A 19,655-nucleotide genomic window follows, 5' to 3' on the forward strand; every position below is an offset into this window, starting at 1 on the left:
TCTACGAAGCGGACGCGTGGACACGTCCCTCCTGGAGTTTTGATTCAAAATGCGCCCCAATTTATTCAAAATGCCCCAGTGGCCTCTGCCCACTGACCACCCCAGCTCTCTCCCTCACTGCTGAATGGCCAGGACCTTACTTGACAAATTAGGTAGCGCCGCTCTCACTAGCAGCAAAAGATACGTCCACGTCGATTCCAGAAACCTCGTGTCCCCCACGCCTGCCCGCCCGTCCGCCTCACCTGCCAGGCGGCCGAACTCGCGCGCCCGCAGCTCGCGCAGGCTGCCTGGGCCGTAGCCGTAGCCGTAGCCGTAGGCTAGCCGTGGTGCGCTCGGGTCCCCGGACCCCGCGAAGGCCGGCAGCTCCCGCCCCGACTCCGCCGCCGCGCTGGCCATGGCTCGGGTTCGTCCATCCAGGCTGACCCGGCCCGGGAAGTGCGCGAAGCCTGCCCCCCGGCGACTCCGCCCCTGCCGCGCCTCCCGGGCCGCCAGCCTGCAGCCTCTCGGAATCCACGGCCTGGGTGTGGCGCCCCGGCCGGACTTTCACTGCTGGCCCGCCCTTTTCCCACCTGGCCACAGGAGCGGGTGCCAGTCTTTAAGCAACCTCTCGATGGGTCCCACGAAGATGTTTCCAGACCCTTGGAATGCTAAGTTCAAGTTTAGCTATGTCCCGCGGAGAGGCTGGTGGAAGAAGCAACGAGGTGATCTTTCCTGCTTGGCATCCTGGAACCCCACGACCCTCCTCCTCGCAGGTACCGGCGTCTTGCGGGGGTGGGGGGGGGGGGCGTTCTCGGGTTGCTGCTAACCAGCGGGGCGCGTGCTTGCAGTTTGTGAGAATGCGGCTAAGCAAAGGGTAGAAAAGGGAAAAGATCAGGGATCCACGCAGCTAATGAATTCTCAGTGGCTGCACACCGTCGGAACCGGGAGGCTCGGGGGCTTTCCCTGGAGCCGGCACAGCAACTGGAATCCCCGTGAGCTGAGCTTCCCCTCCCTCCCAACATCCCAACCGCGCACTGGGCCCTCCTCCCTGCCTTCCCACCACTGCATCCCGCCCCGCACTTCCCGTATGTGGGTGTAGCTGGCCCTCTCTACTGAGACAAGAATGCCCTAGGAAAAGCTGCCCCTGTCCCGGACAGGGAGTGGAATAAGAGCACCTCCTCCCATCCCTACTCGGGCCTGCACCCAGAGCAGCCGAGACACAGCGGCTGTCTTGGAGAACAGGTGCTTCAATTGGGAGGGCCTGGTCAAACCTTATGCGTGGGAAGTGCGGAGCGGGATGCAGGGGTGGGGCAGCAGGTGCAGAAGTAAAGACCAGGCATGCGGTTGTGGGGTGGGGGGAATCTCACGTGTGATCCCAGGTGCGGAACCCGCTACTGGGAACGGGGTGGAAGCAAAACAGGTACTGCACACCCAGGCGAGGTGCCTCGTGGGTAGTCGAATGTCATGGGTGGTGGGCAGTGCGGAACCCGCTGCAGGTGGGAGGCAGGTGCTGGGGACTCACCGGAGATAACTCAGAGGCAGGCTCGGTGGAGAACCCAAGGTGGGCGATCAGGTACAGGCGGCCCACAGGCCCTGGAGGCATACAGCGTGAGGAGGAGGTGGGAAGGCCTATGCCCCAAGAGCTCAACCTGTGCTGCATCCAGGCCAGCTGTCACCCAGGGTATGGGCTGCAGATGCCCTAGGATCCTTGCTGATGCATGATGCGTACTGGTGCCCAGCATGAGAGCCATGGGAAGGCAGCACACAGCCCTGGCTCTCTGGCCCAGGCCCCTGATACCAGGCCAGAGAAAGACCCCTCACTAAAAGCTTATTTTCCCCTGGCCAGAGACCTGGGGTCTGTGGACTGCAGCGCTAGAGTCCATGCCCAGGTACCCGTATTCCTCAGTGGCCTCTGCCCACTGACCACCCCAGCTCTCTCCCTCACTGCTGAATGGTCAGGACCTTACTTGACAAACACCCATAGTTATTCGAGGAGGAGTGAATGTACTGATGGATGGATGCAGGCTTTTGCTCATTGACATCACTGCCTACCCCACCATCTGCTTGCCTTCTGGCCATGCTTCAAGCAGGCACTTTGGATGCTGGACTGTCTTCTGCGAATGTGGCTTTGGGCAGCGCTAATAACAAGAGCTACATACAGGGCCTCACTGTGTGCCAGGCACGGCACTGTGTACACTCTTACCTGTCCTGGTCGTTCAATAATCAAATATGCAGATCTACGAGGTTGCTCTTACAGATGGGGAAGTTGAGGCAGAGAGAGGCAGAATAACTTGCACAAGGGCACACAGCTAGAAGACAAGCTAGCAGCTGAGAAGTCAGCCTCCAGAGCCCAGGCAGGGAAGTGTGTTTTGCTAACTCTCTGGTGTGAGCCTCTGTAGTTTCCAGGGCCTCAGTTTCCCCATCTAAGTTGAGAGAGGGGTGGGGTTGATCCAGCAGCTGTTCAGTGTGTCACTCCTCGCCCCTCCTTTTAAAGACCTGCTTCCCAGTGAGGGTCTTTCCTAGGCCAGGGTTTCCAGGCATTCATTTGCATGAATCCCCTAGACAGCCTATTCAAAGGCAGGTTCTGACTCTTTAAGTTTGAGGGTCTGTGTGTCTAAGTAGCCCAGGTGATGCTGATGCCTCATTCATGAATGGCACTCTGAGGAGGAAGGGCCTAGGTCATTTCCCTGGGAATGTAAGGAGCACCTACCTCTCTTCAAGGAGTTCTGCAGCCAACTAACAAACCACCGGTCCACAGGGGTGCTGCTTCAGACAAGCTTGCCTAGTGATGGACTGGAAGAGGCCAACTCAGTGCAGAACTCCTGAAAGTTATTAAAAATCACTGAGTTACTGTTAATCAAGAAATACTTTAAAGCAGTTGGCTATGTTCATCCAGGGCACTGTGTGCTTGGGAGGGTGGATGTGACGATAGTGCCTACAGCTGAGTAGGAAAATGAACCTACACTAGCCACAAGGCAATGTGGGCTGAATGCCCAGGCAGCACTGGTTCAGGATGCAGGTACAGGATTGCAAGAGAGGAAGTGGCTACTTCCTAGCAAGATATCCAGGGAAGGTAACCCAAAGGAGGAAGCCTTTGAAGTGGGCCATAGCAGTGAGCTGGTCAAGAATGGGGGAGGAATAGGGGATATGAGAAACAATGGGAGTCTTGGCCTCTAATTGGCACCCTTAGGTACATTTCAGCAGGATTCCCTGGGCCGCTCCTACCAGAAAGAGACTATCAGAAGTCAGATTGTTTGCTGTCACCCGCCTTAAGCAGAACCTCTATCCCCACCAAGGAATGTCTGACCTGGGAAGAGGAGTGATCTCCTGGGCCCTGTGCTACAGGCTGCCATGGCCACCTCTCACCTGGTCCAGCTGCTGGCCTTGGAGCTTCCAAGCAAACTGAGCTGGTCCATGCTGAGGTGCCAGGAGGCCAGCTTCTGCACTTAAAGTTTACAGCTAGGTAGGAAAACAGCTCTTCCACCTCCCACTTACAGCCCTTTCTCACCTAAGAACTTGAAAAATTATGTGTCTATGAGTCAGTTGGGCAGACAGGTGAGATGCCCTCAATTTTGTACTTTAAATCTCTCCCCCTGTGTGAATCTTAGTCCCTGGTGCCGCTCACTGAGCCTAATTCCTTACCTCCTGATGTTTCCCCAAATCCCCTTGCTCCTAGGTTAACAACTCCCACCCCCAATGTCTCCTAGCAATGGGCTCCATGTGAAAGAATTCTCTACTACATACAAAGCGTTCCTTCATGTATTCTTCCATTCATTCATTCATTCTTTCACTCACTCACTCGCTCAGCAGAAGATGAATGAATGTCAGAGTTAGGCTCGGAGTTGGCGATGGAAAAACAACAAAAGGCAGGCTTTGAAGCTAGAAAGTGCCCTGTGGGTGATTCAGGTAGAACTATCCAATGGCCATGATCAGATTGGATGAGCCTGTGAGAAATGGGAGCAGGGAAACCAGCTATAACTTCTTGCACCTGTCCCGGCTTGAAACACTAGAAGATTCACTTGAAAATTACTAGCACTTTTGGCAGGGGCATTCATTCAGTGTTCAGTGGACAGCTGCGCCCTGCTGCAAACATGGTAGGCACTAGGAAGACAACAGTCAGCAAGGCAGTCTCTGTGCCTGAGAGGCTCCTGGGATGGGGAAGGAGACAGGTTCATAGTCAGGTCACCCCTCCAAGGCTGCAGAGTGCTGGAGAAGAGTCCTTCCCACAAAGGTCCAGGTTTGGGGTAAAGAGCCTCCCAGACCTGGGGCTGCTAGGAGACCTGCCCAGAGGGTCCTGAAGGAGGAGGTGGGGGAGGGAGGGCAGCATTCCATACTTAAAGGTCTAGAGGTGCAAAAAGGCTCACAAAATTCCAGATGCAGGAATTTTAATGAAGCTGGAGCACAGACTGCCTCTCCGTGGGGATAAGTGTGAAGGGGAGTGAGAGAAGTAAGAGGGGCCAGATTTTCTGGTACAGAGAAGAAAGCTGGCCTTGGTCCAGAAGGGACAGGAACACTCTAGAGTCTCCTCCTGAGAGTGGCTGGATCAGGGGTGTGCTTAGACCCCAGGCAGCAGTGGAGGAGGTGGGAGTGGGGAGGTTGCAGGGAGCACTGCTGTCAGAGGCCGGGCAAAAGTCCTGGTGAAAAGCAGTGAGGGCCTGGTCTGAGGCCCGGATCATGCAGAAGTGATGAAATTCAGGGACTAATGGGACTGAAGACTGGCCCAAGGTGACTTGGTGCTGTCAGACTAGGATACTGAGTGGACACAAGGAGTCTCAGGCACAGGGAGACAATATGGAACTCGGTTCAGGACATCTCAGTGGAGATTCAGGGCTCAAAAGGGATAGAGTGTTTGGGGTTGGAGACTTGAGTCATGTCAGGGGCTTGTGCACAGGTCATCTCAGGAGCTCTGAAGTGTTTAGGGAAAGAGGACAGAGCCCTGGGGACAGTGGCTTAAAGGGTCTCTGTCTCATGCCACAGGTGGGAAGGCTCAGTTAGAGAAGTGGGGACAGAGCCAGAAGAGAGCACCTTGGCAATATCTAAGGCCATAAGGCCAATTAGGACAAGGGTTAAACTTAAGCAATTAGGACAGACTGTTAAACTTGTTGGGTAGGCGGTATACGCAGTGGCCTAAGCAGGAACAGCTCTATTATTACCAGGCGGGGATGGCAGCTCCACTATGATGGTCAAGTCCTAAATGGTGAGTAAGGGTAGAGGTTTTCCCACTGGCAAGCCCCCTGAAAACCTTGGCCTTCTAGTCTGGAAGATATTAGGTTGGTGCAAAAGTAATTGCGCCTTTTGCATCAAAATGGCAAAAGCCGCAATTACTTTTGCACCAACCTACAGTTGGGGGCTGCAATTTTGAGGGATCAAATTTCCCACCAAATTAATCAGGATAGGGATAGGCATATCCAAGAAGGCTGAATTTGGTTTGGATAATGAAATTAACTTAAGTGTGTCCTACTAGAGTGCAATGCACACTTTCCCAACAATGAGAGCTCACAAACCTGGATATCCTGGTACCTAGGAAATCAGAAGTGGGCTGGCACAGGAAGCAGTGAGACAGACACAGCATTGGAGCAAGTTTCTCTCCAAAGACTGGCAGAGTGCCCCCGCAGAAACTGAAAGCAGTGGAAAGAAAGATCAGAAACCCCAGGAAGCTCCCTCCCCTAGACTGACACAAGACCTTTCCTGTGAATAGAAACTAAAAGGGCAGTTCAACATCATAACATGATTGGGAACAAGGCTCCATTATATCTAATGTTTGAAACAACCAAACCAGTACTAGGCTGACCACAGGACTGAGAGGGCGGAGGGCCCAGAGCAGCAGTCTTCCTGGCGCTGTCTTCCCAGGGGCTTGGCTTCTTCCATGTTCATTCATGAGCAGATCCACTGGGCCAGGCCAGCCCCTTCTTGGTCCCTTCTGTGCTAGCACCTCCTTCCTATTCTTTGCCCCCTACCCCTTTATAGCACCAAGACAGGAATCTCAGATACTCTATTTACTGACTGGCAGATTACATTTGAGAATGGTTTCTCCACCAGCCATCAATGTTGTCAAACTCATTCATCCCTGAATTCAGCAAATATGTGACAATACACTGCCAGATGCTGTGGACAATAGGAAAACCATCTGATGGCCAGGTGTTTAGGCTTTAGCAGGCTTGTCCAGGGGGCTCATATTGCTTGCCCATCCTATATCCATTGGCCCCTCTGATTTTGCTTTGGAAAACCACCCCACATTAGAGCAGCCATGTGATCTCATTGGGATCTACTCTGCCTCTAGGCCAGCATAGGTGATCTCACAGCTCATTACATCAGATGGGTAAGCCCAAGCCACTCAATGTGTAGTTTTCCCCTGCCCACTGTGATTAGTTGAGGAATGGTCCAGTCAGAGTAAAGTTAGAGACTTACTGCTAAGGGTTATTTCCTTTGATATTAACAAGGAAAAAAGTCACATAGGGGCTGTTTGCATTCCTCTTATGGCAATGAGGGAGAATAGCCTCAGGAGAAAGCTGCCATGTGGCCAGGCATGGTGGCTCACCCCTATAATCCCAGCACTTTGGGAGGCCAAGACAGGAGGATGGCTTGAGTCCAGGAGTTCAAGATCAGCCTGGGTGACACAGTGAGGCCCTGTCTCTATTAAAAATAATAACGGGCCACGCCCAGTGGCTCACGCCTGTAATCCCAGCACTTTGGGAGGCTGAGGCGAGTGGATCACCTGAGGTCAGGAGTTCAGGACCAGCCTGGCCAACATGGTGAAACCCCGTCTCTACTAAAAATACAAAAATTAGCCAGGCATGGTGGCGTGTGCCTGTAATCCCAGCTACTCAGGAGGCTGAGGCAGGAGAATCACTTGAACTCAGGAGGTGGAGGTTGCAGTGAGCTGAGATCAGGACACTGCACTCCAGCCTGGGCAACAAGAGCGAAACTCAGTTTCAAATAATAACAAAAGGAGAAAGCTGCCATGGAAAGGGCAGAGCTGAGCAAACTAGAGAAAGGAAGGCAGAGCCCATATCAGACTGCATCTGAAGCCTATCCCACCACTGAACTTTTTTCAGTCATATGAGCCAGTAATTCCTTTGTGTTTGAGATGAACTTCCTTACAAAAGAAGGCATCTACCTGACACAGCATAAAACATACACAAAAATAGAAGATAGAAGGTGACAAGTGCCATAAAAGAAAATTGGAATAAAATACTATGGAATTCAGAGAAATAAAAGAATACTTGAGGAGTTTACTAAAGGCTCTATGGAGGTGACATGAGCTGAGCTTTATTTAATCATAATAGTACCAGATACAAATCAGTGCTGTCTTATTTATATCCCAGGCACCAAACTAGTGTTTTTCACTAGTTGGCTCATTTAATTCTCAGGACGATCCTACAAACTGGTCACTGCTGTTCTACCTTTCTGCCAGAATGAAGCACCCCAGTTTTCTGCTGAACACATGGGCATCTGCAATAAAGATTTAATTTCCCAGCTTCTCCTGAAGCTAGGTATGACCACAACACTAAATTCTGCCTGAGGAGATTAAGCAAAATCATATGGGACTTCCAACAAATGTTTTTAAAGTCAGGGGCAGGCCTTTCTTCATGCCTTCCTCCTCTTTACTGGCTGGAATGCAAAGATCATGGCAGGAGGCCAAGCAGCCATCCTGGAAGGCGAAAGCCTCATACTGAGGACATCAGACAGCGAAATAAGAGCCTGGGTCCTTGATCCTGTAGACATCTCCCTGCCCATCCTGGTCTGTCTGCCTTGACTCCTTTCATATGAGAGAAATAAACTTTTAACTTGTGTAAACCAGAAAGAAAATTTTACAATGTTTTTCACACACAGTTGAATGGAAGCCAGACTCATACACTAATCTTATCTCCACTTTCAGAAATGAGGGGAACAGCTTGCCCACAGTGATAGCCAGTGTGAGCTGGGTTTCTGTTGCTCGACTCATTGAGGTTCCAACACTTACCTAGACTGCCCTATGAAATATCTAGAACTTGGTCAGGAGAAAAGATGTAGGAGGAAAATGTCAGCAAAAGCCAAACACTAAGGGTAGCAGGGGCAGAAGTGAGAGTCCGGAGTGAAAGGTGACATAATTTGCCTATTCCACTGAGCTGGAAGAGGCTCCCTTTGCATCCCTCTCTGTTGGCGGGCAGTTTGGGGACAGTCAGCAGGCACCTGGCTGCAGGGGAGCCTCTGCAAGAGCAGCCTTTGTGGAGCTGTGCCTTCCACCCCAGGAGGAGCTTCTCAGACAAAGCGTGGCCTCTCTCCTTCACTCTGGTGTCTTCACTCGGTTCTGGGTCCCAGACACTTTTTTTTTTTTTTGAGATGGAGTCTCACTCTGTTGCCCAGACTGGAGTGCAGTGGCTCAATCTTGGCCCACTGCAACCTCCTCCTCCTGGGTTCAAGTGGTTCTCCTGCCTCAGCCTCTGGAACATGTGGGATTATAGGTGCCCACCACTACACCTTTTTTTTTTTTTTTTTTTTGTATTTTTAGTAGAGATGGGGTTTCACCACGTTGGCCAAGCTGGTCTTGAACTCCTGACCTCAAGTGATCTACCTGCCTCAGCCTCTCAAACTGCTGGAATTACAGGTGTGAGCCACCACACCCAGCCCGGGTGCCAGATCTGAGTCCACCAGCGTGTGGGGCTCAGAGTCCTCTATCCACCAACCACATGCAGCCATCCCACATTCTGTCTCTCTTCTGGCCTCAGCCTCATTGTCCTTGGAGTCCCAGTGTCTTACTTAAGCGTGGCAGAGCCTTACTACTGGACCATCCACTACATGCTAGGAGGGGAAGAATTCCTCACAATGTAACACTTCTTATATTTAACTTATGGATATGCGCGTTCTTTTTCCACTTAACAATTTTTTTTTTTTTTGGAGACAGTCTCCCTCTGTCACCCAGGCTGGAGTGCAGTGGCACAATCTCGGCTCACTGCAAGCTCTGCCTCACGGGTTCATGCCATTCTCCTGCCTCAGCCTCCCCAGTAGCTGGGACTATAGGTGCTCGCCACCATGCCCAGCTAATTTTTTTATATTTTTAGTAGAGACAGGTTTTCACCGTGTTAGCCAGGATGGTCTCGATCTCCTGACCCCGTTATCCCCCCGCCTCGGACTCCCAAAGTACTGGGATTACAGGCATGAGCCTTTTCATTTAACAATTCTTACAAGGAAATTTTAAATATATTAAAAAATTAGAATAGTATGACCACCCCACCACTGCCCAGCTTCACTAATAATCCACACATCTAAAACCTACTTAATCCTTGCCACACACACAATCATTATGAAACACCCTAAGACGTAAATTCATTTCATCCATAAATACTACATGTATGATTCAAAAGAACTTTTTTTTTTTTTTTTTTTAAGAAACCAAGGCTGAGGTGGGAGGACTGCTTGAGCCCGGGAGTTCAAGACCAGCTTAGGCAACACTTCAAAACCCAGTCTCTAGAGACAAAAAAAAAAAAACAAAATCAATCATAACCACAGCCCCACTGTCATATATTTAAATGTTGTTTCCTTAAAATCATCAAATATCGCTTTGTCTCTTAAGGATATTTTTACAAGACTGATTGGCTAGTTCAGATCAGGATGCAAACAGGGTTCATACATTGCACTGGATTCACGCGTCTCAAGTATCTTTCAATCTCTAGGCTTCCTTTCCCTTTTCCTCTTGTAATGTATTTGTTGAAGAATCTGGGTCCCTCTATAGTCACTCCTCTCCCCATTCTCAGCCCCTGGTAACCACATACCTGTTTTCTGGCCCTATCATTTTGTAGGGTCCACTTTGTACTGATGTACTTCTGACTAGGTATGTTTATGTTCAAGCATCAGAGCCAAGGCCCAAACCTCTGCCCTGGCCCTCCTTCTGCTGTGGCCCAACTTACCTGAGCCTCCGCCTCCCTGCCTGTTAATCCTAGAAGTGGGAGCCGAGGAAGAAGCAGAAGGGAGGGAGTTGGGGAGAGCAGCTTGTTACATGGACATCAGGGCTGTTCCCACTAGCAGCAACAGCTTTGTGTTAGCTTGGCTCTAATTTGAATGAAATATTCCAAGGCCATTTTCCCCAACATGTTGTTACCAAAACAAAAAAACCTCCCAGCATGCAGAAAAGTTGAAAGAATTGTACAATGAATACCCCTTAAGGAGTTTCTACCATTAACATTTTATTTAAAGGCTTAGGGACTCTGAAGTTTAATGTTTGTGAAATGTTATGAGCCAGACCCTCCACACTGAAAATTCTCAATGTAAATTAATTTGTTAAATGCTCTTAGAATTCCTGCAATAAAGACACCTATCCAACTTTAGTTAGCCCTATGTTTCCCAAATATATCTTACTTTGGAGCACTTTTATTTTTAGTACCAATTTACATCCTGGAAAATGTTGTTTACCATGCTTTAAAAAACACTGTGGTAAAATAAAGAACATTTACCATCTTAACTATTTTAGAGTGTACAGTTCAGTCGGTATACAGTATTCACATAACTGTGCAATCAATCCCCAGAACTTTTTGTCTTGCAAAACTGAAACACTATACCCATTAAACAACTCCTCATTTCCTCCTCCCCCAGTGCTTGGAAACTACCATTCTACTTTGTTTCTATGCATTTGACTGCTCTAGATACTTCATATAAATGGAAGCATATACAGTATTTGTCTTTCGGTGACTGACTTACTTCACTTAGCATCATATCCTCAAGATTCATCCATGTTGCAGCATGTGTCAGCATATCTTCCTTTTAGAGGTTGAATAATATTCCATTGTATGAATACACAGTTTGTTGATCATTCACCCACTGATGGACACGTATTGCTTCCATCTCTTAGCTACTGTGAATAATAGTACTGTGAGTATGGGCATACAAAACTACCACTAATATTTTACAGTGCTGGCTTCATATCTATCCATGTGTCCATCACTCCACCCATCTTATTTTTTATGTATTTCTTAAGTTACAGACCACAGTAACTTCCCTTAAACATGTCAGTATACACATCAATGACCAGCATTCATTGTTTTTTTCCAAGTCATTTTGAACTGCTGTAGCAATGAGTAATATAGCCTCAAACGCACACACACAAACACATGCGTCACTACAGAAAACTTTTCCTGGCAGACAGGAAAGGGCGCGTTGTTGGTGATGTCATTTTAATTAAGATAAAACCACCACCACCATTTAGTAATAGCCTGGGTAACAAGGGCTGCGTCATAGACTGCCACTTTTGCCATCCTGCTCAGAGCAGGGCCATGCCTAACCCGTATCTGAGGATTGCTTCAGATATTATGAATTGCTTCAATATTATGAATTACTACAATTCAAAATAATTGCTTCAGATACTATGAATTACAATACGGTTCAAAGGTGCCTTAGCAGATGAAGACATAAGTGTGTAAACACATATGAATTACAATGCAGACTGCCCAGATGTGTAGCAAGTCCTCTGAATGTTTACTAAACTGTAAGGTGATTGCTGAGGAAGATGCTTGAGGACCATTTGGGAAAACTGACAACTTGGAAACTCAGTCTCTCTAGGCGAGGCCTACTTTCAGATAACCTGGGGGGTTCTGTGCTGGGAGGGGAGCTAAGGGACTAAGTTAGCCTCTGAATCTGCTCTGGAAGCCTGCATGCACTTGGGTCAGAATAAGCCCGCGTGTCAATGTGAGTAAAGATTCCTCAGCTGATAGCGGGGAAATGGGCACGACATTTTGGTCTCTGAGGTTCAAAGCTCAGATGCTCACTGCCTTGGCACACACACACACACACCCCACCCCCCAGCTGAGGGCACAAGAGTATACAGATGCAACAGTCTAAAGTACATTGTTCAAATATGGATGGCCATGAGCCACATGTGGCTATGTAGCACTTAAATGTGGCTAGTCTGAACTGAGAGAGGCCCTATAAAATACTTCAGTAACAGGTTTTTATATTGATCACAGGTTGACATAGTAATATTTTGGACATACCGTATTAAAGGAAATGTGTCATTAAATTTCACCTGTTTCATTATGTGGCTACTTGAAATTTTTAAAATTACGTATGTAGCTCACACTATAAAACACAGATTAGAAATACTGTATAGCACTGACCTAGAAACATCCATTTAGGTAAAACATTTTAACCCCTTTGGAAGCAAAATATGTTAATAATGGCATAAACTCCCACCAAGAAAATCCTCACCTTCCTCCTTTCAACACATTTATTATATACAGCCTTCACTGCATTGTCAATCTGTCAGATGGCTCTACGTTCCAACAGGGTCGGAATAGTCCTCTGCTCACACCAGCCGTGTTCACAGTACTTCCCATGTCTTCCCTGTTAACCTCTCTCCACCCAACACCCAGGCTCCCAACTCTCCTGGCTGCCTCCAGCCCACAGCTGGCATAACTGACAGGCTGTTTCCAGCACCCTTTTCTTCTTTCTGCATCCTCCCTGGAGGACATACATCCCTCATCTCGTGACTTCAGCTATCACATAAATTCAGATGTTTTGGAACTCTATTTTTTACCTCCTACATCTATCAGTTTAAATGTCAGGATATTTTACTTTCGGTAAAGCCCTAAAAAGATGAATCTATGTACTTCTAAAGAACAAAAGAAATGATTGGCTGCAGCTCAAACCTACAACTGCTTGCCAAACTCTACAATGTCTGGCATATGCTAAAAAGAAGGGGATCAAGACAGAGCACACTTGGCGTGGTGTGCTTATCTATAGAAAATGTTAAAATAAAAATTAAGTAATCTAGGTTTGCTATCTTGTTTTTCCTATGTCTACTCTCTGAAGAGGGCAATAAATAAGGAAATGTCCCAAAGAGGGACAAATGAAGTCCCAAAATAACACAAAATTGGGCAAATCCAGTCATGAAGAAAGAACAGAGGTTCTTAAATTGGGACACACAGAGACAGGTCTGTGGGTCTAGGAATCTCTGAACGTACGTGCAAAGTTCTGGGTGTGTATACATATGTTATATAACAAAGTGAAGGGTCCATAGCTTTCATCACATTTCAAAGGGTCTAACACTCAAATAAGGACTATTGCTACGTGACTTAAAAAATGAAACTCAGGTTGGGCGCGGTGGCTCACACCTGTAATCCCAGCACTTTGGGAGGCCAAGGCGAGCAGCTCACCTGAAATCAGGAGTTTGAGACCAGCCTGGTCAATGATAAAACTCAGTCTCTCCTAAAAATACAAAAACTAGCCAGGCATGGTGGTGTGTGCCTCTAGTCCCAGCTACTCAGGAGGCTAAGGAAAGAGAATCGCTGGAACCTGGGAGGTGGAGGTTGCAACAAAGCAAGACTCCATCTCAAAAAAAAAAAAAAAAAGAAAGAAACTCAGTTCTGTTATGAAGGCAAAGATGATCTATTTATGTGATAATATTTTAAGATACCAGTGACTGCAAGCATGTAGTTATTAAGTCCATTACAGTGCACATTTATTGACTCTGTGTATCTTCACAGTGTGATCTTCACCACAGCTTGCAAAATGTAACCACTCAGCATCTTCTGCTTCCTTGTGTTCAGTTTTTCCACTGCAGTTCTTCCAGCATAATTTTCTGATAGCAAGTGTATGACTTTGGCTAAAACAAAGATAGAGAAGTCATGAAATGTTTTTCCAATTAATGGTGTAAACATGAATGGAAGTTAAAACCTGAAAATTGAAATGTACAGGTTTTAAAATACTATGATTAACATTTTAGCCATTTTATTTTAACCTGGAAAATATTTTACTATATTCACATAAAACTACAAGACTAAATTTTAATCTTACTCACTGGCAATAACATCACCAAAAGGAGCAAGAAATAGACAATGAATCTCTGTCAAATGTTGTTTAAAAAATATAAAAAATAAAAATTTTTAAAATAAATGTTGTTTTAATGATCAATGGAATTTCACGAAATGGTTATTCCAGTTAGTCTTTTAGATAACATTACTAAATGTATTTATAACAATTTCAACTTTACTATATATTCCAGATTATTTTATTTCTGACATCCCTGTGAGGGGGATGGAATTGCATTTTTACTACTGGGTAAAGAAAGACAGTGAAAGATTTAATGTACTGCCCAATGAAGGAGTCTTGGTCTCCAGTGTGACCTCTAACTGCGTGACCTTGGGCAAGACCATCATATTAGTGCTCCCTATCCCCTACCCCCCCCCAGCCCTTTAAAAAGGCAGACCCAGAATGTTACCAAGGTATGTTAGTAACAAATCTCTACGAAAACACAACATCTTCTATAAATTTACCCTCCAAATTAGCTTCCCAAACCAGAAAGCACTAAAGTAGGTTTTAGGGCAGTAAACACTGAAAACAATACCAGAGCACTCACATTATACTCTCATTTGCTGACAGTCCCTGTCACCAGATGCATTCTCACGATTAAAAGGGAAGAATGAAGTCATGAAACCCATTTTAAAAAATCAGTCCTCCTGAACCTATGCAACAAGATGACTGCGTGCCCTTACAAATAATCACTCTGGGAGGTTATAACAGTGCTGCTGTGCCTCAACTGTTTGCTGAAATTACTCTAGAGAAAATGCCTCCATATTATGCAAACTATGATTTGAGTACTCTCAATGCTAGGTCATATTCCTCTGAGGATGAATCTGACTGTTGAAAGCACCTGGAAGTAAGCTTTATAATAAATATAAATGGCAAGCTTAATAGATATGAATGGCAAGCTTTAAAAAGAGGAAACGATTGAAATAACACTATAAAAGGCATTATAATTTGTTTTCTTGCATCACTAGTAAGCTAGTTCTGAATACAATTCTTACAGAGAAGTTCCAAGAATATTTTTTTTTTTTTTTTTTTTTTGGAGGCAGGGTCTCGCTCGGTCCCCCGGACTGGATTGCAGTGGCCAGATCTCAGCTCACTGCAAGCTCCGCCTCCCGGGTTTACGCCATTCTCCTGCCTCAGCCTCCCGAGTAGCTGGGACTACAGGCGCCTGCCACCTCACCCGGCTAGTTTTTGTATTTTTAGTAGAGATGGGGTTTCACCGTGTTAGCCAGGATGGTCTCGATCTCCTGACCTCGTGATCCGCCCGTCTCGGCCTCCCAAAGTGCCGGGATTACAGGCTTGAGCCACCGTCCAAGAATATTTTAACTGATAGCAACATCACTGGAATCTCAATTATTATGGATTAAAGTTCTCTCATTTCATTAAACGAATGATTTGAAGTAGTGAAATTACTGAAATAAACATATATGGTATAATTCTTTCCAAGGGAGTTACTTTGAGGAACAGTACTTGTTTGGCTATGTAAGCTTTGAGATAGTGGGTTTTTCTTTTTTCTTTCTGGTAATGTCCTTTAAATCCAGCATATTAACACGTCACATTTAAGAAGACAGGGAGTTTGGCAAACCAACCTAAAGGGTAGTGTTTGCTTATATTACCTTTGTAAATCTATTACTAGCAAAAGCTTTCATTTGAACGGTATTTGGAATTTGGTAACTGAAATATTAGCAATCCAAATAATATGTTAAGTCATGCATTAGTTCCATCTTGCAAATCCTAAGTCACCATAATGACCAAAGGAAAAAACAACCTCTTCAGACAAAAAACTCAAATTCTATACATGTTCCCTTCCTGCACTTTCTAAGTGGCTTCCCGCCAGTATCCCACACGGGGGCCATTGAAGAGGTCTTCACACCACGTTAGAGATGAAGGGAGCACTGTGGGCAGGCAAAGTGGAAGGAAGGGGTGCCTTTCAAATGCCTGAAGCATGGAATTTCAACAGATTTATTCCGTCGTCAGCAAGCCAACAGCACAAACTAGTTCAACTGCTAAACCCAGCCCAGAGAGGCAGGAGGGAAGCCATGGGGGCATGGCAATATCTCATTTTAATAAATATAATGATAATGAGCACTAATATGTTTGGTTGACATGATATGACGAGATCTGCTGGATGAAATATCTTATAAAAGACATTGCTCATAAATCTCTCTCCATTAAGCACTCACCCTCATCATATTGTCATTTGAAATTGCTATTTGAAATTATATTTTCAACAGTACAGATACACGAAGGTTGAAAAAGCCTAAGAAAATACGACACAGAATGCTATGAGTAGCTTTCTGAACGTTTATACCTTTTTAGAGGGGACAGGGTCTCACTCACCCAGGCTGGAGTGCAATGGTGTGATTATGGTTTGCTACAGCCTCAACCTCCTGGGCTCAAGTGATCCTCCCACTTCACCCTCCCAAGTACCTGGGACCCACAGTCATGTGCCATCACATCTGGCTAATTTCTTTTATTTCTGGTAGAGACTGGGGGTCTCACTATGTTGCTCAGGCTGGTCTCACAACTCCTAGGTTCAAGCAATCCTCCTGTCTTAGCGTCCTAAAGTGCTAGGATTACAGGCATGAGCCAACACACCCAGCCACATTTAGACATTTTTAAAGAATAAAATCTGGGCCAGGTACAGTGGCCCATGCCTGTAATGCTAGCACTTTGGGAGGCCAAGACAGGAGCATTGCTTGAGCCCAGGAGATGCAGACCAGCCTGGCCAACACAATGAAACCCCATCTCTACTAAAAATACAAAAAAAATTAGCCGGGCATGGTGGTGCGTGTCTATAGTCCCAGCTATCTGGGAGGCTGAGGTAGGAAGACTGATTGAGCTCGGGAAGTGGAGGTTTCAGTGAGCTGGGATCTTGCCACTGCACTCCAGCCTAGGTAACAGAGTGAGACCCTGTCTCTCACACACACACACAAAGAATAAAACCTGTAAAAGGGTAGATTAAAAGTGATTCCTGCTGTCTAGGTGGGTGGGATGGGGAGGAGGCTGTAAACAGTAGGTGCTCTATGCCAGCTCAGGCGGCAAATGCATGAGGCCCAGGGCATCAGCCTTGCTATGCCTGAAAGCTCCACTGCAGGATCTGAGGTGAAGGGTTCAATCATAAGGATATGACTACCAAAGTGCAATCCAGAATATGTTTAAAAATCACAAACATTTTGAATCAAATTAAGAATCTACTGTAGTCAAATTCTAAAACACACCATTATGAAAAGCACTTTCATCTCAAATGGTTGTTTATAAAAACAGTATTATGCATGCAAGCAATTTGGTCAAGCAAACTTTTAAAAATCAAGTGCAATATATCAATTTCAGATTACCACAAAACAAAGTGGTAGACACCATGAATAAAGATATATGTCCCCCTCCATGAAAATGTGGCATAAAATTTGCCACGAAAGACCCCACAATTTCTAGTTAATCTGATGGAAACAAAAATAGGAAAGAAATACCTTTGACTTGTTTCTACACAGTGGGTCCAGTCATTTATTTCTGGAACTTGATCAGTCTTTTTCCAGGTATATAAGCAAATCTTTCCACACTCCAATCCTACTGCAACCACATATCTGTTTTTAAGGGAGGGGGACAAAAGTGACTAACTTAGCATGAAATTCTGTTATCGCCGTCATTGCTCAAATAGTTCTTCACAGTGTCCCAACTGTCCCTGCCTTACAAAAGACTCTGCAGGCATCAGCCCAGGACATGCTGCACTGCTCTGCTGTGTCCTCAAGAAGCCTCCACTTTACAGGGGCTGCACACAGATTTATCTGTGTCCTCTGCTGGCAAAGCCCACGAGCCAGTGTTTCCCCAGCTGGCTGCAGGGACCCTTGTTCCACTGAAGATGCTTGTTACAGAAAAAGTACCGCAGTCCTAGATTTGGTGAAGTACTTTGAGCCACATTCCTAACCTGTATTTTACATTCTGAATCATTAGGTTCTATCAATTCAAAAATTATTATGAGAAACATAAGCATTTTGGAAAAGACAGTAACTGAGGCCAGGAGCGGTGGCACACGCCTGTGATCCCAGCACTTTGGGAGGCCGAGGCAGGTGGATCACTTGAGGTCAGGAGATCAAGACCTGCCCGGCCAACATGGTGAAACCTCATCTCTACTAAAAGTGCAAAAAAATCAGCCAGGCGTGGCAGCGCATGCCTGTAATCCCACCTACTTGGGAGGCTGAGGCAGGAGAATCACCTAAACTCAGGAGGGAGGTTGCAGTGAGCAGAGATCATGCCACTGCACTCCAGCCTAGGTGACAGAGTGAGACTCCGTCTCAAAAAATACAAAAAAAAGAAAAAGAAAAAGAAAAACAAAAAGATAGTAACTCAGAGGACAGGAGAATTCATAAATGAAATGACATGAGGGTTACATATTAAGAAACCAAGTGGTCCCCTTAAAACTAAGCCCCACACAGAGACTGACCGTTGAGAAGGATGGAGCGCTGGGCAGACGCTGACAGCTGTCACAGCCCCACCCACGTCCAGGACTGAGGAGCAGGGGCCAATGTTATACTCAATACAGTCATCAGTGGAGTCACACTCACCCCAGACAACCACCTAATACAGACAGATCACACACTGTAAAGCCTTCTCTCTGCAAGGTTTCTAGCAATGTACTACAGTTTCATTGGCAAAGATACAACAAAGTATTTGCTCCAGTATTTTTTTAAATGCATCATTTACATTTGTGTATGATGTGCCAGGACTTGAGAACATTTCAAGCATCACAAAGAAAGCACAGTACAGCAGACACGCGTCTGTGAGAGCTCACTTTGGTCCAAAGACAAAACGTTCCTGCCCAGAGACCAGACAAAGGTGTCTAACATGCCTTCTACACTCACAAATTGGTTTACGATCCAGTGGAGTCCCATCAGTAGGCTCATGCACTTCCCCAAGAAGCTACTACAAAATGTTTAAGAATTAATCAGCTTTTGGGCCAGGCGCAGTGGCTCACGCCTGTAATCCCAGCACTTTGGGAGGCCAAGGCAGGTGTATCACCTGAGGTCAGGAGTTTGAGACCAGCCTGGCCAACATAGTGAAACCCCGTCTCTACTAAAAATATAAAAATTAGCTGGGCGTGGTGGTGGGCGCCTGTAACCCCAGCTACTAGGGAGGCTGAGGCAGGAGAATCGCTTGAACGTAGGAGGCGGAGGTTGCAGTGAGCTGAGATCGTACCACTGCACTCCAGCCCAGGCAACAAGAGTGAAAATCCGTCTCAAAAAAAAAAAAAAAACCAAAAAAGAACTAATCAGCTTTCTAGCTCTTTCTCTACACTGTCCATTGCTCAGGGAATCTACTCAGTTATAAGGAAAACCTGATCTACATGGTACCCCTTAAGAAATGAGGCTTCCCTGGAAGCTCATACCTCAAGGATGTGTGAATGGTCATAAAGCAATGGAGAGTGGGCTGGGTGTGGTGGCTTACACCTATAATCCTAGCAGATTGGTAGGTAGAGACGGGTGGACTGCTTGAAGACAGGAGCTCAAAAGCAGCCTGGCCAACATGGTGAAACCCCGTTTCTACTAAAAATACAAAAAATTAGCTGGGCATGGTGGTGGGTGTCTGTAATCTCAGCTACTCAGGAGGCCGAGGCAGGAGAATCGCTTGAACCTGGGAGGCGGGGGTTGCAGTGAGCCAAGATGGTGCCACTGCACTCCAGCCTGGGCAACAAAAGCGAAACTCCATATCGAAAGGAGAGAGAAGTGAAGTGGACAACAGTAGCAAAATGCAGAACCAAAGCAAGATTCTGAGCAGAAGGCTTTGTCCAAGCAAGCAGAAGTACATTTCAGAGAATGTCCAGCAAATGCTGCTTGTCTGGTGGAGCCCTGACCTCCCCCCGAGAGTAGCAGCTGGACCATGTTCTATAGGCATGTGATATGGTT

General features: G+C 46.5%; 2 protein-coding genes and 1 long non-coding RNA gene across 5 annotated transcripts in view; 1 reads left to right on the top strand and 2 right to left on the bottom strand.

The window, feature by feature from the left end:
- The window catches only part of MOCOS (molybdenum cofactor sulfurase), a 58,973-nt gene extending 58,562 nt beyond the window's left edge, over positions 1-411 (bottom strand). Inside the window, exon 1 of the mRNA XM_023207478.3 lies at positions 243-411. Within this exon, the coding sequence (XP_023063246.2) occupies positions 243-396 (154 nt within the window). The 5' untranslated portion in view covers positions 397-411. The remainder of the gene's footprint in view (positions 1-242) is intronic.
- Positions 412-500: 89 nt separating this feature from the next.
- LOC111539596 lies at positions 501-7,783 on the top strand. The gene is made up of 2 exons (XR_002730730.1): positions 501-701; positions 7,394-7,783. It is a non-coding gene; the product is annotated as an uncharacterized LOC111539596 (long non-coding RNA).
- Positions 7,784-13,316: 5,533 nt separating this feature from the next.
- Positions 13,317-19,655, bottom strand: part of ELP2 (elongator acetyltransferase complex subunit 2) — a 40,919-nt gene continuing 34,580 nt past the window's right edge. The window contains exons 20-22 of one of the 3 annotated variants that reach the window (XM_023207677.2): positions 18,197-18,330; positions 17,226-17,339; positions 13,317-13,552 (exon numbers count right to left, since the gene is read on the bottom strand). In XM_023207677.2, coding sequence (XP_023063445.1) covers positions 13,396-13,552; positions 17,226-17,339; positions 18,197-18,330 — 405 coding nt within the window. In that variant the 3' untranslated portion in view covers positions 13,317-13,395. Of the gene's footprint in view, positions 13,553-17,225; positions 17,340-18,196; positions 18,331-19,655 lie in introns of those variants that run through there. The other 2 variants (XR_002730756.3, XR_002730757.2) reach the window with 2 other exon arrangements.

The sequence above is a fragment of the Piliocolobus tephrosceles genome, chromosome 18 (assembly GCF_002776525.5).
Source record: "Piliocolobus tephrosceles isolate RC106 chromosome 18, ASM277652v3, whole genome shotgun sequence".
Taxonomy (NCBI): Eukaryota; Metazoa; Chordata; class Mammalia; order Primates; family Cercopithecidae; genus Piliocolobus; species Piliocolobus tephrosceles.